At 30.0% G+C, this 24,342-nt stretch overlaps 3 protein-coding genes across 13 annotated transcripts in view; all 3 read left to right on the top strand.

The window, feature by feature from the left end:
* The window catches only part of LOC122718717, a 226,721-nt gene extending 215,835 nt beyond the window's left edge, over positions 1-10,886 (top strand). For 5 of the 9 annotated variants that reach the window (XM_043944001.1, XM_043943998.1, XM_043943996.1 and 2 more), the window contains 12 exons: positions 267-416; positions 842-862; positions 998-1,265; positions 2,600-2,998; positions 3,331-3,471; positions 3,551-3,741; positions 4,094-4,327; positions 5,010-5,501; positions 5,738-5,920; positions 5,982-6,084; positions 6,173-6,307; positions 7,221-10,886. In XM_043944001.1, coding sequence (XP_043799936.1) covers positions 267-416; positions 842-862; positions 998-1,265; positions 2,600-2,998; positions 3,331-3,471; positions 3,551-3,741; positions 4,094-4,327; positions 5,010-5,501; positions 5,738-5,920; positions 5,982-6,084; positions 6,173-6,307; positions 7,221-7,333 — 2,430 coding nt within the window. In that variant the 3' untranslated portion in view covers positions 7,334-10,886. Of the gene's footprint in view, positions 1-266; positions 417-841; positions 863-997; positions 1,266-2,599; positions 2,999-3,330; positions 3,472-3,550; positions 3,742-4,093; positions 4,328-5,009; positions 5,502-5,737; positions 5,921-5,981; positions 6,085-6,172; positions 6,308-6,801; positions 6,878-7,220 lie in introns of all 9 variants that reach the window. The other 4 variants (XR_006347448.1, XR_006347449.1, XM_043943997.1 and 1 more) reach the window with 4 other exon arrangements.
* A 701-nt stretch (positions 10,887-11,587) lies between these two features.
* Positions 11,588-18,817, top strand: LOC122718719 (endochitinase). 3 transcript variants are annotated; one of them, XM_043944004.1, is made up of 11 exons: positions 11,589-11,738; positions 11,813-11,958; positions 16,040-16,108; positions 16,205-16,549; positions 16,688-16,910; positions 17,011-17,134; positions 17,239-17,436; positions 17,619-17,700; positions 17,758-17,969; positions 18,112-18,336; positions 18,436-18,817. In XM_043944004.1, exons 3-11 carry the CDS (start codon positions 16,048-16,050, stop codon positions 18,559-18,561), a joined length of 1,596 nt encoding a protein of 531 aa, XP_043799939.1. In that variant the 5' UTR covers positions 11,589-11,738; positions 11,813-11,958; positions 16,040-16,047; the 3' UTR covers positions 18,562-18,817. The 3 variants fall into 3 exon arrangements, with proteins under 3 accessions (XP_043799940.1, XP_043799939.1, XP_043799938.1); XM_043944005.1 differs by lacking the exon at positions 11,813-11,958 and having other exon boundaries at positions 11,588-11,738; XM_043944003.1 differs by lacking the exons at positions 11,589-11,738; positions 11,813-11,958 and adding an exon at positions 15,327-15,728.
* Positions 18,818-19,277: 460 nt separating this feature from the next.
* LOC122718794 (dihydrolipoyllysine-residue acetyltransferase component of pyruvate dehydrogenase complex, mitochondrial-like) lies at positions 19,278-22,602 on the top strand. Its single transcript, XM_043944128.1, has 11 exons — positions 19,278-19,503; positions 19,867-20,048; positions 20,130-20,380; positions 20,500-20,674; positions 20,754-20,965; positions 21,062-21,213; positions 21,311-21,444; positions 21,533-21,709; positions 21,799-21,983; positions 22,101-22,201; positions 22,285-22,602. The coding sequence occupies exons 1-11, from the start codon at positions 19,377-19,379 to the stop codon at positions 22,452-22,454; spliced, it is 1,866 nt and encodes a 621-aa protein (XP_043800063.1). The 5' UTR covers positions 19,278-19,376; the 3' UTR covers positions 22,455-22,602.
* Positions 22,603-24,342: the final 1,740 nt, after the last annotated feature.

Below are 24,342 nucleotides of genomic sequence, written 5' to 3'. Positions count from 1 at the left end.
TGAAATATATCGTTCAAAGGATCATAAAAATGGTAAAATTGAATGCGATTTGTGAAAACTTCTTATTTGTTATACATAATATGTAATATAAATATAAATTCCAGTGAATTGAATTCTATGAAGGTTATAAAGTCATACAATTTTTAAACTATATAAGAGAAAATAATATAAAATTAACCATCGACGAATCATTTTTATCCAATATTTACGAAAAGTTCGTTCACTTTTTCCAACGAATTAACATCCTCTCGATTTCCGTTTTGCAGGAGATCCTGGAAAAAGCTCTAGGCGGCCTCCGGCACAAACTGCAAGGAAGCAGGAGCAATTTGGCCGAGGCCGAGAGATACAGGAAGCAACAGCTTCTGCTGGAAAAAGAGCTGAGCAGAGTGAGGGTGTTGTTGGCGCACAACTCGAAGGTAAGATGAATCTGAATCATTCTCAAGGAGTCTTTTGATTGGCCGGTTAAACTAAAGCCGCGTTTTTAAAAAAAAAAATTCCCTTTCTACCTCTAGAGTTTTAATCTTTTCGAACTCGAACAAGAGGCGCAGGATAAAAGTTGAATCGATTTCGCGCGGATTTTCTATTCGACGACGAATTCAATCGAGAACTTTTCTTTCGTCCGAATTTCGTTCCATTTTTCGAAAAGAATGAAGAATTTCTTCCAAAGTGAAAAATAAGAGGATTTTCTCCTCTTGTCGAAACAATATATATATAAATATATATATATATATATATATATATATTCTATATATATAGAATATATATAGAAAGTAGAGAAATAGCATGCATCGTGCGGTTGTTAAAAAGAAATTGATTTAATCGTCCCATTCATTGTTTCCAGGTAAAGCCGGTATTCTTCCAGGTAAATGAATCAAAAGCACAGAAATAGATAAATTTCGTTCTGCTCATATCGTCGACTTTAGCTTGTCGAACTATTAGTGGCACGCGTCAAGAACAAGGAATAATCTTCTCCCTCTCTCGTGTCTCTCTCTTTCAGAAACTCGAAGAGACGGTGGCCGAGAATGCGAGATTGGAACAGGACCTGGTTGTGCTTCGACAGAAGCTTCAAGCGTCGAGAAGATACGCGGGGAACGTGACCAGGGACACTTCGGCAACCACTGGCCCCCTCGAAGCGGAATTGAGACGGGTTCAACAATTGGTCGGTGATCTGCAGAGACAACGAAAGGAATTGAGTATTCAAGTTAGACAGCTCACGGAGAAGTCTCATAACTTGGTGCAGCAGATCCGACCGCAACCTACTTCTGGTGAGCTTTGCTCTTGCTGCCCAGCCACGGACAAAGATTAAACGTTAAATCTAATAAAAATATAACCGGATAGCGTCTAAATTAAAGAATTTTAATTCAATATCGCGTTTATCTTTTTAAATCTAATTAACGGAATTATTAAGAGATATTCATTAGAATGAGCGTCCTAGTGGGAAGAAAACATTTGAACAATTGAAAGATGAAAAATGATACTTGATAATAATATCAAAACTGTCTCTGTCTATTCTTTAGATGAATTTTAGTTTTTAAATATTGAAAATGAAAATGTAACAAAAAGAAATATTGATGTTATTCTTGAAATATCAGAAAAAAACAGGTTACAATAAATTTGAATACTTTTTATAAATGGACATGGCAAGTTTTATATTAGACTTCTCAATTATAAGTATTGTTAAATTCCTAGTACATTTTGCTTCAAACAAATTGTCATATCAACTTCATCAAAATTTTTTTATAATTTTATAGAAAAATAATCAAATACAATTCTAGTGTCTAAATTAAAGAATTTTAATATCATATTTATCTTTTAAATTGAATTAAACGAATTAATTCATTAAAATGAGCATCTCAATGGAAAACATTTGAAAGAAAATGATATTTGATAATAAAACCAAAACTATGTCTGTGTTTATTCTCTAGATGAATTTTGATATTTAAATATTGAAAGTAAAAATTTAGATGGAAATACTGATGTTATTCTTGAAATTCAGAAAAACAGATTGCAATAAATACTGATCTAATTACTTTTCAAAAATGGACATGGCAAGTTTTATACTTAATTACAAGAGACCTCTCAATTACAAGTGTTGTCAAATTTTAATACAAATTTTGCTTCAAATGAATCAAATTCAAAATTCTTCTATAATTTTGTAAAAAATTAATCAAATACAATTCTAGTGTCTAAATTAGTATCTAAATTAAAGAATTTTATTATCTTTTATCTTTTAAATTTAATTAACAAATTAAGAAAATTTTATTCTATTAAAATGAGAGTTCTAGTGGAAAACATTTGAACAATTGAAAAAAAATTATATTTGATAATAATATCAAAATTATGTCTATGTTTATTCTAGATGAATTTTATTTTTTAAATATTGAAAATTTAGATGATAAATATAAATATAATAAATAACTGAATACTTTTTATAAATGGACAAGTTTTATACTAGAGATAGTCTCAATTACAAGTGTCAAATTCTAGTACAAATTTTGCTTCAAATAAATTATATTATCGTGTCAAATTCATCAAAATTCTTCTATAATATTATAAATAATTAATCAAATACAATTCTCTATCCCATATTATTTTGCAGCTCCTCAAGTGCACCAGCCGAAGAAGCGGACGCAAAACTCTTGGTTGGAGACCGATCTCGATTCCGGAATAACTTTGGATCACGGTTTGGATTCACCATCGAGTCCTGCATTATCCTCCTCGCCTCGTGGCAAGCAGAACGGCGGACCGTATCCGCATTTCAGTTCACCGACGCAGATCAAAGACTCGTCACCCACGAGTCGTCAGCAGCAAGCCAATCTGCAATCGTACCCTCAATCGCCCCAGAATCATATTTCTTCGCTCTCTCCTCAGTTACGTGAACAGATCCATCAGCATCAATTGAAGCAACAGCTTCTCAAGGATCAGATGCAAGGGAAAGGAAGTCTTATACAAGCGAATGTCGCTCCGTTGTATATAAACACAGATTCTAGAATTCAAGGTGAGAAGAAGTGATACAATTTTTGGGGAAAAAAAGGAATAATCAGTCTTTTTCAATTCAAAAACTCTAGGCGAATGAGTGAATTTTTAAAGCAGAACTTTTATTGAGCGTTGAAGCAGAGAATGGAATTCAGTGAGAAAAGTTTTGGCGATGAATATTGGATTTAAAGAATATATGAATAATGACTTTTCACTAGGTATTTTGACTAACACGTAACGGTTAATTCTAATTTAACCTCTCTGCTTTTTAATGCCTCATTTTTTTGATTTTTTCCTTCAATGAAAAATGTCCCATATTTAATTAACCTGTCAACGTTACTTGCACAATTTCAGAGAACAACAAGCAAGACGGGAATCTGACAAATGGCGTAATTCTTCCACCAGAGTACATTCCACCTCCACCACCGCCACCCCTAAACGAAGAAGCGTTGCTGAACGATAATTACAGACAGAACGAGGACAACAAGTTTACCGGTAAGCGAAATCAATAACGCAATCATCGGGCTTTACGACAATATAGATTGGTGACTCACTATAATTGTGTGTTTTCAAGGCTTGATCCACAACCGTGAGAAACAAGAGATTAAGACCGTGCGAATAGTGAAGCGGGAATCAGAAAGACGGCAAAGAGATAGAGGAGACAGAACTGGAAACATTGGAATTCCATTAACGAACGGGCTTCAGGCGCCCGGGGGTGCTAAGAGATTGTGCGACGATGATTTAGGAGGTTCTCAGAAGTTCGAGGTAATATCCTCGAGTCTCGTGCACTACCTTTATCTTCTCTTTCTCTCTCTTTCTCCATTCTATTCTGAAAGAATGTTTGATATCTTTTTAATAGATATCATAGATTTGACATTTCTTTTTTTCAAAAAATGTTAAAAAATACCAAAACATTTAAAAATTTAAAAGACAAATGTTCAATCCTGACAAGTAAAACTAAAAGATAAAGATATCAATTTTCTTTAGAATTTAGAAGCATTATTATTATTATTATTTAGATATTAGAACTTTAGCAAACTCAATAATGTATCCCGGCAGCGACGGTCAACGTTGTTTCAATTTTATTTCACTCTATTCCCAATCAATTTATTTTTAGAAGGCTCAATTAGGAAAGGTGATAGAAGAGTCGCCGATGATTCACGCTCAAAGCACAGTCCAGTTGACGGACTTGGACGACGTGCAGTTCCAAAGAAGCATGTCCTTGCCGAGAGGTTTCGGCGGGCAACGGCTGCAACAGCCGGAGATCCATCAAGTTCCGGTTGTGCCTCCTCCTAGAAGCGATAGCATGCACGCCTTGAGAACCATGCTGGCCAGACGTAATAAGGTCAGGGTAAGTAATTCCAATGTTTCTCTAAATGCGCCGATTAATCGATCAATGGATCTTTCTTAACATTAACCCCTTTGTTCGATCCATATTTTATCTCCCCCCCCCCCCTTAAATTCTTTTTACGTTCGATTAATTTTTGAAAGCATCATTCATTGTGCTAACAATTTATATTTTTCTTACGTGAATAACAACCAAGTGCTAAACTTTTATTTTTTATTTTGCACGTTACGTTTACAATTGTTGAATCATCTTTGATATTGTAAGATATTGTTGTATGTTGTATGAAACTCTTAATATACTATACGCGTTTTTTGATAGAAAAAAAATAAATAAAACAAAAAAACGATAAATATCGAATTTAAACTTTTCGAATAGGAATTAAAATTTTCCAAAAATTTTTGCTTCACGTCCTTTATAAATAAAATCTACCTATACTATAGGTATAGTATACTATACTATAGCGCGCAGCGCAGCGGCTCGATCAAGGCCAAAACTGACGAGCGCCCAAACACGAAAAGCACCAAAAGCATCTCGATGATACGCACGATTTCACGCATTTTTATTCTTTCTTCTTTTTTTTTTTTTTTTCATTGGTTTCGCCTATCACCTCCCGACGCCTTATTTTGTTCGGCCCTCCACTTCGGTCCACTCTCGATCGTTATTTCGCCCGTCGATCGACACGCAGTTCGAAACGCAACAGGAAGGAAGCTCGGACAGTACTTTGTCGCCGTACACGGAGAGCCTCGCCTCGAGCACGCATCTTCCTATCAGCTCGCCAAATTACTCGACCAGTCCGTCCTACAGTCCTAGTAGCCACCAGCAAAATTACACGATCAAATCGAGCCATCATCACCATCCGTACTATACACCGTACAGGCAGTATAATGAGAGTCAAGGCAGTGTTCAGGAACCGATAAGCCCGGAATTGTTGACATCGAGCAACCTCGAAGGTCAGGAGAAAGCTTACGGCTCGTCGTTGAATGTAAACACGTCGAGCTCCTCGCCTCAATTGTCGCCCGTGTTCAAGAGCGAGGCAGCAAGACAGATCATCAAGGAAATGACGGAGAAAAAAGTCGAGGGACCGAGACGCAGGCAGATCCCTCGCGAGAAAAGGCGACACTATACCGTGTCCAGTAGCAAACCTATCCTCGACCTAGAGGATACGTTCTCAAAGATGGTATCATTTCTTTCTTTTTCTTTTTTTTTTTTTTCTTGTTTTCTTTTGGTATTTTTACTCGTGTTTCTTTCTTTTTTTCTCATCGTCATCCCAATTCATTAGTTTCTCTTTCTTTCCTTTGTCGATTCCATTTTTCCAACTTTGTCGTGTACTGTGGCGTCGCTTTTTCGTGTTTCATTGTCGCGAGCGTGAAATGTGTACGATTGTATGGAGGCTTTTTTTGCAACGTTGCGCAGGGAATGGGAAGAGCTAGAGACGATTTGGACATGGAACGAGCGCTCAGGCCGAGGATCAATGCTCCGGATGTTGTCAGATCGACCTTGAGCCACAAAGAGTTGAAGTATAACGAGAGCACTATCGATCAACTTTTGGGAACGCCGAATAAGATCGTGATTCCCGAAAGATACATACCTGAACAGGTGAGATGATTATTTTTACGTTGTTTTCTCGATAGAATTTTAGAATAAGTGTATTTTGTAGACACCGGAATTAACCGCGGAAGAGCAGGAGCAACGATTGAAGAAAGCGGAAGCAATAAGGAAGATGTTGTCTGAAACAACCGTGACCGCGCCAGACGGAAGTGGTATGGATCATTTCACAATTTCATTACATCAGGCTACTTTTTTGAATAGATATTATATGGTTAAATGAATCGTTTCTTCTTTTTTCAGACGACAATATTAATATCGAGCAATCTGATAGTTTGAAGAGAAAAGTAGTGGAAGAAAAACGACAAAGGGAGCATATTCTACAATTGAATCAAATTTTAGCTAAGCAAGTTATGGAAAAGAGCAAGATGGTGGCGGGTACGTTGAATCTCTGACTTCTCAAAATGCAAATATTCGATTATCCAATTTGATTCATTTTGCATGAATCTAATAATATTTAGTGTCTAGTGGTGTGATAGCATGACCAATTTTATTAGCTTTCATGCCTTCTGCTTATTTTTAGTGCAGAAGGCTTGTGCTTTATTCAATTTGTTGTATAATTTTTTCTTATTTGTTGTAATTTTATTATCGGAACTAGAAGAATATGGCTTTCTTTTTTTACATATGTTTATATTTTAAGTTTTATTGCTAGAGATTTAGAAATTGGAATATTTTTTTTAAAAAAAAAACATTTTCTCTCTAGTTCCAAAAATCATAAAATGTTTTAAAGAATTTTTCATTGGCATGCATCGTCATAAATATTTTATAATTTCGTTTATACGATTAATTTTTTTATCAAGATTCCTATTAATGTAAAATATAGTTGTGTCATATGTAGTGAGTGTTGTTTGGATTGTTTATACTGTGTATAGGTAACCAGGCACACTGACTGACATGCTTTCTCCATCTTCCCATATAGGACACGCACATCATATTATCGTTTCTCAGGTTTGTTTATATTTTTCTTTTTTTTTTTTTTTTTTTTTTTTTTTTTTTTTTTTTTTTTTTTTACATCTCCCTTCATATATCCTTTTTTCGATTAATTTCCATTTTTTGTAGTGATCCTTTTTTTTTCTTTTGCTACACGCTCGTTGGAGAAATAAGAAATTAAGTTTTACAAATTTGTTTTACAAAAAGTTTTACAAAAATTTGTTTAAATAATTTGTGAGTGATATATTTTCAAATGTTATCATTAATGTATTCCTGTTAAAACTCTGAAATGATCTTATCTCAAATAGTTCTCCAGCGAACGTTTCATATCGATTCGAAATTAATTCCTTTATTTTGATAGTGAAAGCACTGGCTACCCTTCCTTTGAAGACCGAATCGAGCTTAGAAGACGAGGATCTCTCACCTGTAACACCATTACCACTATATCAGCAGAGGGAGAATTATTACTCATAAGAAAAATGATAGAGAAGTTAAAATCTCTCACACAGCTGAAAAATCTTTTTAGCACAAAGTGAAAACGCTACTGCCAGCCCGGAACAACAGAGAAACAAACATCTTTCTTCTTCAAACATTTTTTGAAATTTCATAAAAAAGTGGTTTATCTGACACTTGCTATTATGATTATATTAACGATTTAAAAAAAAGAAAAAAAGATGTTTTTTTTTTTATTTGCATCGATATTGTACATAATCATCGATTTAATAAACTGATAATAAATAGCTGTCGTCTGAATTGTCGATAAGAATTAGTAATGTAATGGATGTCGAACAAAATTAGATGAATAATATTTACGGAAGAAAATAGTAAATATCCAAATGAAATTATTTCAAAAATAAAGAAACTTTTAATTTTTTTTTTTTTTACTGCGTTCTCTTTCCTAATCAAATTCAATTCCCTTTTTGTAACATATATAGTTCAATCGACTAATAATACCTTATATTTACTATTTTCTACTTGAAATGTTATGATCATTTAATTATGACGTCGAGACAGGATGGTTTCAAGTTTCGACTCGTATGAAACTTTAATCGTGTCATTCATTGGATTACTGAATCTATGTTAAGAACACTTTTAACAAGAAATTTCGATGAATATTCTACTCTTATACGGTCTTATACAGTTTTTAAACGATAAGCATATATAAAACTCCATCATTATAAAATTAAAGACTTATTATGAGGCCTATATTTCGTAATGTAAATGTTGCTCGAACATAAAATATTCTAGCGGTATAATATTCTGAGACCATTTATGCTTGACGCCATACTGCCTCGATGTTTTCTCTTCTATTCGAAGAGAATGCTTCCACAAGTTTCTATCACTAGCAATAACAATAATAATAATAATAATAATAATAATAATAATAATAACAATAACAGCAACAATAATAATAATAATAACAACAATAATAATCATAATATTAATAATAAATTAAGAAACAGCGATCGCACAATGCGGTTCATTTAGAAAATGACTGTAATTCTTGTAACTTGTATGAATGCTATTATTTAGGAAAGGAATCAAGTATAATAATAAAATAAATATTTAGGAACATGGTTAATCACTGAGTTCGGCTAATATTAGATAATTTGAATGCTATTCCAATTTCTTGCTAGTAATTGCTAGTAATTTGTTAAAAAAATATTATTTAGATTCTAACATTAATTCTTATATAATTTCAATTTCCATTTAAACAAATCTATTCTTTTTATAATTCTTTCATTAATAAAAGATTCGTTTATAAACTACATATTAGCCGAATTCAGTTTTTGTTTGTTACACGAAACCATGCTTTGCAAACTCGTCTTTCAATCTTAAATTTACATTTACATTTATATTTACTAACGTTAATAGCAAATAATTTATTGTATGTATGTACATATATATATGTATATATTGCAACGAGTTTGGGAATCATCGGTTCAAATTGGTTTATGTAAGAGGAACGAATATGTATATTAGAAATAAGATAGAATATAAGGTTGCGTTTATGCTAGGTGCTATGAGTAACGCAACATAGTCAAATAATGAATAAACATAACCTCTAAATAACGATCATATTGAACTGACTGAGACGAGTCATTTTTAGGTATAAAACACCGATCGAGGATATATGAAATTTGGAAATAAGTTTTTCGAACATCTGTGTATACTCAGTGCTTTGTTTTTAAGTATATAAAGTGTAATGATTGAATCATCAATGAAATATTCAAAATTACATGTCAACTATCTTATCATATAAGAATTTATATTGCTCGTGTGGATAAATTGAATAACACTTGTTCCAATCAAGAATAATCTAACAAGTGAAAAACCAATTATACAAAATATTTCTTAATTTTAAAAGGATTAGAGTATTCACTGAACTTTTTTTAATAAAATCTCTTACTTAACAGAATAACGATAAAATGTTTATTGATAAAAATATGTGTTATCATTGAAAGTCTGCTAATTATTATTACTATAAAGGATAATTATACATCGTATGACCGTTGACAAAAAGTGAACGTAAAATTTAACATGGTATATCCATATATTCTGCATTTGATCGGTGTTTCCATCCATAAATTGCTCCAATTTCAACACGGTCAAATGCATATGATTTATATGACTCGCTAATTATTCGAGTACTCTCGACACTTTTATTACAAACTTTCTCGTACAGATAAGTGCATTTGACTCGATGTTGAATCACTCGTAATTTAAGAAACACATAACACATATGTACGCTTTAGAAACGTCCTATAAACAGCGCGTTCTACATCGATTTTCGCTACTTTCAACTTTTCGAAGTAGCGTGTATTTATGTTTTTCTAAGGTCGTTTCTCGTATTATTTAACGAAGGGAGAAAAATAAGCTTTGAAAGTGCGACTAGATAAGTTATGTATAGAAACTTAGATGCGTGCAACAATCGTTCAATGTCGAATCCATTTAATGGAAATCGATTGTCGGCGTGTCTTTCGATATAATCGAAACTTAATTCTTTGAAGCGATAATTGAATTAATTCCAATTATTATTTTTCTTATTATCATTAAGATTAAACGCTCAGTTCAAGTTCTTCAATTTTTTTTCTGCAAATTGAATTTATCAATTTTTATTTCTATCCATGTCACAATAAAACAAACTAGAAAGAAATATCCCAGATAACAACGCTTCAAAGAATTAAGATAGAGCATTTAGACGCGAAGCGTCGCAAAGGTGGACGAATGTTTATAAGCTATCTTGCACTGTTGTAGCCTGTTAAAAAAATTGTAGAACGTTCGAGCAAAATTGAAGAGTGCCAAATTACGCTAAAGCAGATCGATCGCGAAACACGGCGACTGCTCGTCAATTAAAAGAAAGAAAGAAAGAGAGAGAAAAAAAAGAAGGATGAAACCAGCAAGACTAACGCTCAGCACAAAAAAAGTAAGGTTAAACGTAAGGATCTCCCCTCGACGACTGTCAAACCCCGAGAAAAAGGTATCTCGTTAATCATGCTAATTAAGAGATGCGATTTCTATTATATGAGAACTATATGGTCCACAGGCATCAATGTTAGGAATAATTTTTTACGATACGATGATCCGTGTATACGATGTAGGATGACGCACGGTGAAATCCAACGATCAAAAAAACACGATCGTATCACGATCACTCCTCTCGAGATCGAGAAGAAGAAAGTTTAAACTCGCGAGGAATGGCCGTTTAGCGCAATCGTTACCATCGTGCCCTTTTTAAGAATTTTCCCTTATTGATGGACATACTACTATCGCGAGTCATTAAAATAAACATCGAGGGTTCGAGAAAAAGAAAAGGAACGACGATGCGTATGTTCATCGTGAAAAACTATTCGCTCGACACCCCCATTGGCCCTATGGTACCTGAGAAACCAGCGTAAGATTGCTTTCTGCGGTTGCCACTGCGCTATTAGGGTAGTTTGAGCGAAATAACTATTGTAAAAGGAAACTACTGTGGAAACAGGAACTGTTATTGTTACACGAATAAAGTAAAATCCATATTACATGAGTTTGGATTGTTCATTCGTCTTGTTCCTGACTAAATTTGATTAAAGTGCTTTTTAAATTTTATTTCAAGCAATTTTTTGATTCCTTGCTTTATGGTAATTTTTTATAGAATTAATACACATTTGATTTGAAGGTCATGATGAAAAAGATATCTATATTTTTTACAGAATATATTTTTTACATTTTGCAAAATGCAGATTTTTATTAATAAATCTCAGATAAAGTTTCTATTTAAAGTTTCTATTAAAATAACCTTGTTAAAATAATTCCCAGAGTTAAAGACTTAATACCAACATTTATAAGAAGGAAAAAAATGAAATTTCTTTTTAATTTTGTTAAAAATAAATAGAAACAAGATTTCTTATACAAAGTAAGTAACATTTGAGTACAAAGGCAATGATCTTTCATTGATAATTATTATTCATATGATAAAAAAACCTTTATTAAATGATAATTGTTAATCTTTGTCTATCTTTATTTCTCTAATTCCTTTCAATCTTAATTCCTTATTATTATAGTATAATATAATAATAATCTTGGGCAAAGCAAAAGTTGATAAAATTGAAATGAAAAAGGGAACAAAGGAAGAAAGGGTAGAATGGAGACAAAGGGATCTGTGACGAATGGAAAAAAGGAAAAAGAAAAAAGAAAAGGTAAGGAGAGACGAAGAGATCTGAGGCATCAGCAGTGACGGATCGTGATCGCCCCTCTCGTTGTTGACGAGAGGCAGAGGGTCGACGAACCGACCAATCGTGTCAGGCCCCTTGCACCTGAATTCTAATGAGGTCCACCTGGGTATATATGAGAGCTTAACCTCGGCCGAGGCAACGATTTTTCTGAGTTACTCGCGAAGGTGAGTCCTACTCTCTTTGCTTTTCTCTCAACGTTTTCGTTTCTCTGACCAGTTCCTCTTTGTGTCTTCTTTAGAATCGCCTTCTCGTTCCATCCGCAATTATTGACAATGCATCAATGATTTTCATTTCTTTTTAATTTTCGTGTTTTCTCGGTGACTTGCTCCCTTGAGTGACTTGTATCTTCTGTTTGAAAATTTATTTTGACATTTCGAGCTCGAGGTAAGTGTCTTGAATTTATTAAGAGTAAGATTATTAGATATTTCAATTAATCGTTGAATAATGTTTGTTTTAGCTGGATTAACTCTCTTTTTTAATCCTCTTTCAATTCTCCTTGCTTGATTATTGAGAACACGATTTGTTCGTTCCTTTTTTTGGTTTTCGTGTTTTTTTTGATGACTTGCTTCCTCAATGACTTATCTATCTTCTATTGAAAATTTATTTTGAAATTCGAGTTAAGTGTCTTGAATTCATTATTAAAGAGATTAAATGTTTTAATTGATCGTTAAGTAGTGTTTGTTTCTGTTGGTCTCGTTTTATCTCGTGATACTTAAATAAAGATTTATCTCGATATTTTGTAATTGTTGTGTTTTAAATATTGAAACTTTATAGATTATTATTGTAATTAAAATCGTTATTTCGACAATTATTGTATATTTTTATAATATTATTGACAAAAGAAAGAATTAGAAGAATGAAAATAATTTTCATGAAAAATGTTTATCTCCTCATAATCTAAAAATTCTGCAAAGTAATTAACAACAATTGTTTTGCAATCATCTGTTTTCCCATCAAAGAGTTGAATATAGAAAAATATAGAGAAATATATACATATATATATATAAAAATATAGAGAAGAATATAGAGAGACAATTTCTATCGCCAAATTTCATTTTAAATCATTAAAACAATATTTATACATCATATTTCATTTTTCAATCGATATTTCTTCATTTTTTTCTTCTTTTATCGACTTGCAATTCAAAAGTAATTCCTAGATAGAATTTGAAAGATTTAAGGAATTAAGATTTTAAAGACTCTAAAATTAATTATCTTCTATCATCACACAAAATGACGATTGATTTATTAGTTACAAATCTACTATGATCTTAAAAAATTGAAAAAGTCACGTATTAAATTTATTTGTTGTAATAAAAGTTTGTTGAATAATAAAATAAATAATAAAACAATAATTATATTTACATTACAAAAACGAAATATTAAGTGAGATATAAGTTAAAATCTAATTTTTGATTCGCCAAATGTTTTTTTTTTTTTTATTATCTATAAACAATTTTAAATATCCAATCTTTTAATCTTTGTTTTTATATGCATATATAAATATTTATGCTTACATTTAAAATTACTTATAAAAAATTCATTTATTCTTTCTTATTTTATATAAAAAAAATACTGTTTTTAAGTGATATTGTAGATATATGTTTATATAGGAATTAAATAATTGGATAGATAAAATACATATTAGATAAAGAAACAATTTATATCGATTGATATCGAAAATCAGTCAAATCAAACGATTATCGAATTTTTATTTTTATTTTAATTTTTTTTTATTTTATTTTTTTGTCTGCCTCAACCTTAATCGAATATCAGCAAATTGCATCATGCATCAAGTCGAAGATCTAACACAGATAGTCTCTGTTTGCTTATAGAACAGGAAGAACCTCGAAAGTGTATGTAGAACTAACGAAGAATATCGAAAGCGAACTGTTCGATTCATTTCTTGAATATTGATTAGAGATTGTGTCTATGAATTGAAACTAATGCATAAAAGCAACATTAGAAATTATATTCAAAAGCAACATTGCAAATGTTTTTTTAAATTTTACAAATTTCTTATAACTCTTTCAATTTTCAACATCTTCTAGAAATCAATCTGCATCATTTTAGATCAACTTTGTTAGAACGCATAAGATGCCCAAAGTATTATAAAAAAAAAAAAATTACACAATTTTCAAAATTTTCCTTCTTCAAAACTATCTCAAAAAATTATTTCATAATATAAACGCGATTTAAGACACGACGATCCTAAAAGGAAAAGATTAAAAGGATCGACGAAACGTTTAGGTTAAGTTAAAGTTATCATCCCGCTGGAAATAGAGATCTCCCGAGTCCCTGAGAGGGCGTGTTTGTATTCTCAATGCAGCTCAATAGTAGTCGAGGGATCCGATGCAGCCGGCATTTTAATTCGCAGCAACGAAAAAGCCGCGGCTCCCACTATCTTCCTTTATTCTCGCAACCTGGATCATTATCTGGCTCTTTTATTTCGCGCGAAAATCCCTTTTCAAATCCCAAGGACGGGTCTTTGATCCTTCGCCTTTGTTTCTCGTTTATCCTGTAATTCTCTTCCTGCCTCATTTCGGATCGATTATCGCTTCGTGACTGGCGCCTCTATCGGAGACAATGAACTGGAACCAATTTATTTAATCTTCGGTCGATATGAACGGAGGAAAAAATGGATTTTTATCATCGGAAAAATTATCTCTTCTTTTATTCTTTTAATTCCTTCCTCTCATATAATTTTTTTTTTCTCGTTTAATCCCGTTTTCTTCCCTCTTGAAATGTATTAAATGTATTTCAGAAATAAGTACGAAGAGAATCTAATCGAGGAAAAAATATTCTTTATTTGAAAAACTTTTTTGCTTCGATATTTTCGTGCAAGTATTATATTCGCATTGTTTGCAATTCGCATCACGGTCGAAATATTTTACGAAATTTTCATGTTAGAAATCAAATTATTTCTCGATTAGGACAGTTAAATAATTTAACTAATATTTAAAAAAAAACAAAATACGCGTGAAAAAGGTACTTTTTGTCATCTTCTAAGAAGGAAATACAAGTTCGATATAAACGTATCCTGTTACCAACGAGAGGTGTTTAGGTTTTATTTTTGCGGGAAAGTGAATACAAATCGATCAAAATTTTTATATTGCAATTTGGCCTCTCCAACAAGAACGTTTCGTTTTATGAGAGCAATTTGATTTCGCGTCGATTTTTTATCGAGTTGGGACAGGCACAAAAAATATACATATATATATACAACTTTTATCGGAGCTGGATCGTTGCGTGTATCGAATTCGAGAATTCTCGTGTGTTCGAGAACTCCCGTTGCAAAGGTGCTTGAACTTTTAATATTCTATGCCGCTTCTTTGGACGCAAACTCGTTTTCGTTTCGAGACGAGCAAAATGTCGGTTCGACTCGATGATATGATATAAAATAACGATAATAAGTATGCAAAAAATTTTAAAAGAAAAGAATTTTCTATCTGCATATACAAGTATATGTATTGTAAAATTTGTTTAAAATTAAAATATCATAAATATAAATTATAAATCGTACAAGTTTTTTTCGTAAATTTTAATATAAATATCTTCACACGAATATCTATATATTTTTATATTTTATTCTACTCGATATTGAAAAATATTATTCGTAAATTAAACGATGAAAAAGAAAAAAAAAAAAAAGAAGAATGTGAACGTAAAGATATTATTGAAATTCTGTTTTCTATTTTCTTCTTGTACAGACGGTAAAAAAAAAAAAAAAACCGATAAAAAGGTAATAGAAAAGCAATAACCCAGCGGAGCGGATGAAATCGAATTTGGCGAACTACACGTGACTTATTCAATTTCCAAATGAGATTTCTCGCTCTCCGTGGAGGGGCGAGCCCAAGATCAAGATCGAGGAAACGATCGATCGGATACGGTTAATTTACTCGTGGCGCTCGTGCGGAAACAAGAGCGAGATTATTTCGAACGATAAAATTTACGGAGATATCGCGATATTTGCCTTACTTAACAACGAGCTTCTATTCGAAGAAACGATACATTTCGAGGAACGACACGTTTCGATGAACCGTTCATTACTCGCAATCGGTTAATCATTTTTCAAATATTCTCTCGATATTCGATCGAAACAGATACGTCTCTGATCATCGTTCAGATCGATATCGGTCTTAAAATTCTTCTCGGTGAGAATTTTAATATTGAAAATTAAAAATTAATCGAACTTTTTCCGATAACGTGTTGCTAAAAGAAGTTAATATTCTAAATAAATTATATTTATAACTCTTTATCATTGATACGCTATTTCGTTAATTTGAAGAGACACTCATTAATTTATTCACAAAGCTTTCTTTGAAACGAAATTGAATATAATAATAATACAAAGAATTTACATAAAATAATTACGTCATCGTAATTCAAAACTTTTTTTAAAAAAATTACAAATAAATTCGACACTGATAAATTACTACAACTAATATCTAAATTTTTGTAACAGCTTCCAAAATGACATCGGGAAAATGTCTTCCGGCCCTTTCCCTGTTACTCGTAATTCTCGTTTGCACAGGTAATTATTTTCTTATATATATATTAATAAAACTAGAAACAAGGTTTCTTAAGATCATTTCTCGTGAATATTATCCACGTGATATTTTTCGAAAAGTTTCAGCAAACGTTCAGCCTGCCAGGATAACGTGTTACTTCAGCAACTGGGCGATCTATCGAAAGGATGTCGGCAGTTATGGGGTGGACGATGTTCCCGGCGACTTGTGCACCCACGTCATTTACTCGTTCATCGGTGTGAGCAACGTGACTTGGGAGGTGCTCATCTTGGATCCAGATTTGGACGTCGACAAGGGCAATTTTTTGGCCTTCAACAATCTTAGATCTAAATATCCACATTTGAAGACCTCTGTGGCTGTCGGCGGTTGGGGGGAGGGCGGCAAAAAGTACAGTGGCCTGGTCAGCGTGAAAGCAAGACGCGATAGCTTCATCAAGAGTGTGGTTGGTGAGCGAATTTAAAAAAAAGAAAATCGATAATTTCAATGTTAGATAAACTGTTCTTCAAAGTAAGAAAGAATTGTTTTTTTTTTTTTTTACAATCATTTAATTTTCGTATTATTGTTATGTGTTTCATCGTGTTCAGAATTTATGCACAAATATGGTTTCGACGGTTTCGATCTCGATTGGGAATATCCTGGAGCCAGTGACAGGGGCGGCAGGTTCTCCGACAAGGACAATTTCTTCTACTTCATCGAGGAAATAAGACGTGCTTTCGACAAGGAAAAGAAAGGATGGGAATTGACGATCGCGGTACCAATGGCGAAGTTCCGATTGGATGAAGGATATCACGTACCAGAAATATGCCAGTAAGTGGTTTAAAAATATTATCATCGAAGAAGAAAAATTGAGATTTTTAATTTTAATCAATGTTTCTACAGATTGAATGAATAAAAATATTTTTCGCAGAAATATGGATGCCGTACACGTAATGGCTTACGATCTTCGAGGTAACTGGGCTGGATTTGCCGACGTGCACAGCCCACTTTATCGCCGCCCGCATGACCAATGGGCATATGAAAAATTGAACGTGGTACGAATTTAGAATTTGTAATAAATTTCCCCTCGAATTATATCTATTTGTTTTTAAATTCTTTATTTTTTCTGTTGAACGATATTCAACATTTTTCCCCGCAGCACGATGGTCTTCTACTTTGGGAAGAAAAAGGTTGTCCTGCTAAAAAACTGGTCGTTGGAATTCCATTGTATGGACGCACATTTACTCTCAGTCAGAGTAACAACAATTACGAGCCTGGTACCTATATCAATAAAGAGGCTGGTGGCGGGGAACCTGGGGAATACACTCAAGCTAAAGGATTTCTTGCTTATTACGAAGTATTTAGAATCAATCATAACCATGTCAAATATTATGACAGTATTGTGATAATATCCAGTATAACAATTATAAGAGATAACAATTTCTACAAAAAAAAAAAAATATTTTATTTTGTCGTTTCGTAATGTAAATTTTTTTTATTGCTCGTTTTTCTTTAAGAATAATGAAGAGATATTTTTAGATCTGTACCAGATTGCAAGCACCGGGTAGTAACTGGACTCAAAAATTCGACAATATTGGGAAAGTTCCATATATGTATCAAGGTATGAATATACACGAGTAAATAATTTTGAGGATATCCAAATTAATTATAATTATAGGAACGCAATGGGTCGGTTATGAAAACGTGGAAAGTGTGAAATATAAGATCGATTTTATCAAGGAATCTCGGTACGCGGGAGCCATGGTTTGGGCCATTGATATGGACGATTTTCAAGGACTTTGTGGTGATCGCAATCCTTTAATGAATGTCATTCATGAAGGATTAAAAAGATATAACGTGCCAGAAAAAGATTTTCATACAACTCCTACGGTAAAAAATTATGCTTATTATTAAAATAAAACAAATTTTAGCTTAGTATATATTAAATTATTCATTTATATAAATAATCAATGATATATAAATACTTTTGATAAATATTATATCAAATATTATTTTTATCTGATTTTCTTAGCCTGAATGGGCAAGACCACCAAGCACTACAGATAATGTTCAAATTATTCAATCTACTCGACCATCTACTAACAAACCTACAGAGCTATCTACTCAAAAACCAGAAATAACTTCTTCTACAGAAACAGATAAATCTGAATCTATTCCATCGATAGACAATGGAGAAACAGATAAGATCGATTGTAAAAATAACGACAAATTCGTTCCGTCTAAAAATTGCAACTCTGTAAATAATCATTTTAAATTTTTATCATATTGATTTATTTTCTTTATTAAAAAAATTTTAAATGTATATATATATATATAAATATAATTTTTGTTCCAGTATTATGAATGTGTTTACGGAAAGGCAGTAAAATTCACTTGTCCAAATAAATTGATTTGGAACACAAAGAATAATGTATGTGATTGGCCACAAAATGCTGATCGAGAAGAATGCAAAACTCAATAAAATCTCTCTATTCTAAAGTTATAAAAATCATTGAAAAAAGTATTGAAAAGTTTCATTGCGATATATTTATGAGATAATGATCGTTACACCATGATATTCCATCAATGAATAGTAAACTGTGATTGACCTTATTCACTTATTTACTATAATCTTATATTTTAAGACCTAAAGATTAAAAATAAGACTTTAATAATGAAAATTCAATAAACGTCGCATTATTTATAGAAATTGTTTATCTAAAAATATGTTCATAAAATAAAAAATATTATAAAGCTGATTTGTTAAATTTTTTATAATAAATAGTTATAAATCAAAATTATTTAAGAAATAATATCAATCTATATTATTTAGTTTTAAAACTATAATTTACATAAATTTCATATTATTTATTAAAAGATTTTAGTAAATAGCCAAATATTTAATATATTTTGATAATAATAACTTTATTATATGCTGCAATTATATAATCAATGTATGTATTTATACGATAATTATATATATATATATATATAATAGTAGTGTATTGTCACTTGCAATCAATAGATTTAAAATTTAAATTTTTAATTTTTGTATATAATACGTAGAAAAAAATGTAAAATTTTATCATTAAATTTTATTTTAATAAATGTAATTAAATAAATAATTATATAATAATTATTTACTAACAATTAATGCGATGTCATTAAAAAATGTATTGAGTAGAAGATTTTACCCTATAACGGATTTATCTGATAAATAGATTCTCATTGTGAAGGTCGAAAGTGATCTAATATACATATAATCTATATTGAAAACTCAATTACTTCATATCAAATATGGCGCAAATGATGATACCTAGAATTGGGCTCTTATCCATTAAAAATAATAGTCGTGTAGTACCTCGAATTTTCGTGCCGTTAAAATATCAACGATTATGTTTCCATACAAGTTGGGTTTTCGATGGTATGCAATTTATTCAGAAATATATTAATAATACCATTATACGTGATTGAGGTTAACATACATTTATATATTCAAACGATATTTATTTGAAATAATATTAATTAACTTATATATAAATTATAACGATACTACCTAAAATACTGAACAAAAATATTTTTGTTATTTTTCATTCATTATAACTTGTAATTGTTTGTTATAATGTATTTGCAGTATTATGTTGATTATGCAATCAAGTTTTATACTAATATTAAAATTATATGAAATTTATATATAATAATATATAATAATATTAAAATCATATAATTTTTACTCAGTGTACAATCTTACAATAGTACAATCTCATAATTTTTCATTTATTTTCAGTCCAAGGAAAGAGTATCTTAATGCCTTCCTTGTCACCTACTATGGAAAAAGGTACCATTGTGAAATGGTTCAAAAAGGAAGGTGATAAGATTGAAGCAGGAGATGCGGTTGCTGATATTCAAACTGACAAAGCAGTTGTTACTTTAGAATTAGAAGATGAGAGTATTCTTGCAAAAATCATTGTAAGATTTTAAAGTAAAACTTCTATGAGAGATATTATATTTAACAATTATTTTCCAAAATAAATTTAAAATATTTTCTAGGTAGGAGAAGGAATTCAAGATATCAAAGTAGGAACATTAATAGCACTTACAGTTGATATAGATGAAGATTGGAAATCTGTGGAAATGCCAGATATTGTTTCAGTTGCACCACCTGTAACTGCATCTTCAATTACTGGTTCTCCATCATCACCAACATCTCCTCTATCATCACCAATATCTCCTCCATCACCAACATCTCCTCCATCACCAACATCTCCTCCAACTATGCCAGTTCAAGGACCTCCTGGACAGTATGTATTTATTAAAGTAATAAATATATTATTTTTATTCTTTCATTCATAAAGCAAACTATTAAAAATTCAAATAGATGCAGATTATATTATATTAATATAGATTCTATTATTTTCAGAACAAATATTGGTATGCCAGCACTTTCACCAACAATGACTTCAGGTACGATAGTAAAATGGCTTAAAAAAGAAGGAGAAAAAATAGAACCTGGCGATGCAGTGGCTGAAATTCAAACAGACAAAGCTGTCATGACTTTTGAAATCGAGGATGAAAGCATATTTGCAAAAATACTTGTATATAATTGTTATTAAACATTAAATTATATTCTATTGAAAAATTATAATATCTACTTAAAAATTTATCATGAAACAGGTTCCTGAAGGAAGTCAAGCAGAAGTAGGAGAATTAATTGCCATTACAGTAGAAAAAGGAATGGATTGGAAAAATATTGTAATTCCAAAAATAACAAAACCTACTACTGCTCCTGGAGTTGCTCCTGAAGTTGCTCCTGTAGCTGTTCCAACTGCTCCTCCTGTAGGTGTTCCAGCTCCTTCTGTTGCTACTCCACCTGCACCAAGTGGACAGTATGCATATAAAAAAATTGTTATTAATTTTGAATTATGATACACATATATTTTCTATTATTATGTATAATTTTTTCTTTCTCTTTTTTTCTTCAGAGTATATGGTCTTGCAGTAAGACGATTATTGGAAGAATATGGATTGAAAGCAGAAGAAATTAAAGGTACTGGTCGGCCTAATCGATTACTAAAAAGTGATGTTTTAAGTTATATTCAAACAAAGAATATAAAAAAAGTTGCACCAAAAACAGGTATGTAAAAACAAATAATAAAAATATGAAAATAATATATATATAATATAATATATATATATTATATATATTGAAATTTATATTTCTATTTAAATAGCACCTCCGCCTAAAGATCAAAAGCCTGATATTCCTGTAAAGAAACATGTACCCAGTGGTGTTCCTTCCACTTATCAAGATATTCCAGTTTCTAATATACGCAGTATCATTGCTAAAAGACTTGGAGAATCAAAAGTAATTACAAACTATTTTTATTTATTAATATATGCAACAATATTACTTTTTCTATATAATAGAAGATGAACTTTTAATAAATTCTTAGAGAACTATCCCGCATTCTTATGCGACTATCGATATTAAAATTGATAAAATAAATGAAATTCGTAAGGAACTCAAAGCTGATGGTATTAACATTTCAATAAACGATTTCATTACAAAAGCAACTGCACATGCACTAGTTGAATGTCCATTTATAAATACATTATATAAAAATAATCAAGTTAGTATATAATTTTGATATAATTATTTAATATAATTATTATTATTTACTAAATGTAATAAATTTCATAAATATTATGTTTTTAATAGATAATTCAAATGTCAAGAGTTGATATTTCTATCGCAGTTGCTATTGAATCAGGACTTATTACGCCAATTGTTTTTGATGCTACAGCTAAAAGTGTACTGGATATTTCGAAAAATATAAAAGAATTAGCTGAAAAAGCTAAAACTGGTCGATTAAAACCGGAAGAATTTCAAGGAGGATCATTCACGTAAATAAATGAATTTATGAACGAAATATAGAGATATTATATTATATAAATTAAAAAATATAAATTATATTTTATACGTTTCTAATATTTTTTTTTATGTATGCAATTTTTTTTTAGAATATCCAATTTGGGAATGTTTGGTATTAAGCAATTCAGGGCCATTATAAATCTTCCTCAAACAGCAATATTAGCAGTTGGAAGTGGTCAAGAAGAACTAAGTAAGAAGCATTTAAAAAGAATATTATAAAGATAATATTATAATATTACAGAATATTAATGTATTGTATATATAATTTTGTAGATGCTACATTACAAAAAGTAACAAAAATGTCAACGTCCTTATCGTATGATAGACGAGCAATTGATGAAGATCAAGCAGCCGACTTTTTGGCTGTTTTAAAAGCTATGTTGGAAGACCCATCTTTTCTTATTGCAGGAAGATTACGAGCACTAAGGTACGCACAGGACTGACCTCTAATTAAACATTAATTCTGAGAAACTTACTGACACATAATTTAGGTTTCAATTTAAATTATAGTTTTCTTTATTATACTAATTTTCTAAAAATAGATCTGAAGAATTCATAATTTCGTTTAAAAATAAATTATAAGTAATAAGATTAAATTTTAAACCATTTATAAATTCATAGCTTTTATTATGCTTTAAAAGTTATACATATAAAATTTAATGTATGAAATTATTTAAAAAATAATTTTAAATATTTTAAAGTTTTAAATCATAATTAAAAAAAAAATTTTATTTATCTGCCTAGATACTGCCAAGTTTTAGATTAATAATTAAAAATATTTTAGTGGAAATGTAAAAAACATTAAGATTAAAGTAATAAATTAATTTTATCAATTTTATTATATTATTAATAAAATCATTTTTACAAACAATTACACACACCAAATATAAATATTTATATAAATTTCTTTTTTTTTTACTTAATGTATTTACGCTTCCATCAAATTTTTTATTTGATAAAAATTTTTATATATATATATATATTTATATATATATATATATATACACTAAAAACTTTTGAACAGCATATCTATAAAATATACAAAAATAATAAATTAATATATATATAAAGTGATAAATTATATTTTTTAATAAGATATAAGTTGATCTTTCTATATCAAAATTAATAAATAATATAAATTTATTTCAATTAATTATAAATATAATATCTCATATATATAATTTATTTCCTTATATATAAATGGATAACTTATATCTGATTTACTATTTATATACATAATTTAATAAAATAATCACACTGATGTAACTTCTTTCATGTAACAATAATAGATAATAAAAACTATATTATTTTATATATATTATAAAATTTTGTATAAAATAATGTAAATACATATAAATAAATATTCAAAATTAGATAAGATAATATTCAAATATTAGAAACTTGTATGATTGAAAACTTCAGTGTGATTTAAGAATTTTGGGGATTTTAGTAAAATGTACAGTCATTGCTATATCTTGTAAATAAAGTATTTATTGTTAAAACCACATGTGTTTTTTCATATACATTTGAAAATAATATACACATATTTAATATACAAAATTTAGCATTTTTTGTGCAACTGTTCTTATCAATAGATTATTATTACATTTAACTTTTTTTTATATTCTATTATCACTGATAAATGTATTTGTAAGGCAATTGGTAGAGAACCATATGTATTGATTTGATAAGGCACAAATGTTACAGCTGCAGAATTTTTTAACAAATTGTTCTTAATATATAGATACATATGTAATAGTCAAAATCAAATATATTTTACATTTTATCATTAAATGATTAAATAACTGAATTATCAATTTTATACATTGAATTATATTATAATTTTATGTGGATATTCATTATTTTAACTTGAAATTAAATTTAATATTATTCATACAAATTGTATAAGTAATTTAGTAAACAAAAATAAAAATGATATGATGATATTTAATGTAGAAATACAATAAAACAGGATTCAGTTTTTATTATCACAGTCGTGATATTATGTGATCGTGCTCAGATCTTAAACTAAGTTAATTATGGACAATATTTAATTGTAATACAAATTCAAATATTTTTTATAAAAGATATAAATACAATATTATATACATAATTCATAGTACTTATTTAAAAGAATAATATTTATTAAAATTTGGCATATGAATAGCATTAGATTTTAAAAAATTTCTTAAAAAATTGCATATTATAAAATTTGGTAAAGTCTTATAATACTAACTAAGATTGGTAATGCTTTTAAAAAATGCATTTTATAATGTGTGATATATCACATTACTTATAATACTTAGTTATTAATACATGTGCTTATAACAT

This window comes from Apis laboriosa, unplaced genomic scaffold, assembly GCF_014066325.1.
Source record: "Apis laboriosa isolate Shangri-la unplaced genomic scaffold, ASM1406632v1 scaffold68_cov148, whole genome shotgun sequence".
Lineage (NCBI taxonomy): Eukaryota > Metazoa > Arthropoda > Insecta > Hymenoptera > Apidae > Apis > Apis laboriosa.
The sequence above is the reverse complement of the archived record's forward strand: the minus strand, read 5'-3'. Positions and strand labels throughout refer to the sequence as shown.

What these genes read in the sequence shown, in the direction of transcription:
- LOC122718719 (XM_043944005.1), top strand. Translation starts at nt 16,048, where the DNA reads ATGACATCGGGAAAATGTCTTCCGGCCCTTTCCCTGTTACTCGTAATT. An exon ending in CGTAATTCTCGTTTGCACAG is followed by an intron (nt 16,109 to 16,204) that starts GTAATTATTTTC and finishes TTTTTCGAAAAG; the next exon opens with TTTCAGCAAACGTTCAGCCT. An exon ending in GATTTCTTGCTTATTACGAA is followed by an intron (nt 17,437 to 17,618) that starts GTATTTAGAATC and finishes AGATATTTTTAG; the next exon opens with ATCTGTACCAGATTGCAAGC.
- LOC122718794 (XM_043944128.1), top strand. Translation starts at nt 19,377, where the DNA reads ATGGCGCAAATGATGATACCTAGAATTGGGCTCTTATCCATTAAAAAT. An exon ending in CCACCTGCACCAAGTGGACA is followed by an intron (nt 20,966 to 21,061) that starts GTATGCATATAA and finishes TTTTTTCTTCAG; the next exon opens with AGTATATGGTCTTGCAGTAA. An exon ending in AAGTGGTCAAGAAGAACTAA is followed by an intron (nt 22,202 to 22,284) that starts GTAAGAAGCATT and finishes ATAATTTTGTAG; the next exon opens with ATGCTACATTACAAAAAGTA.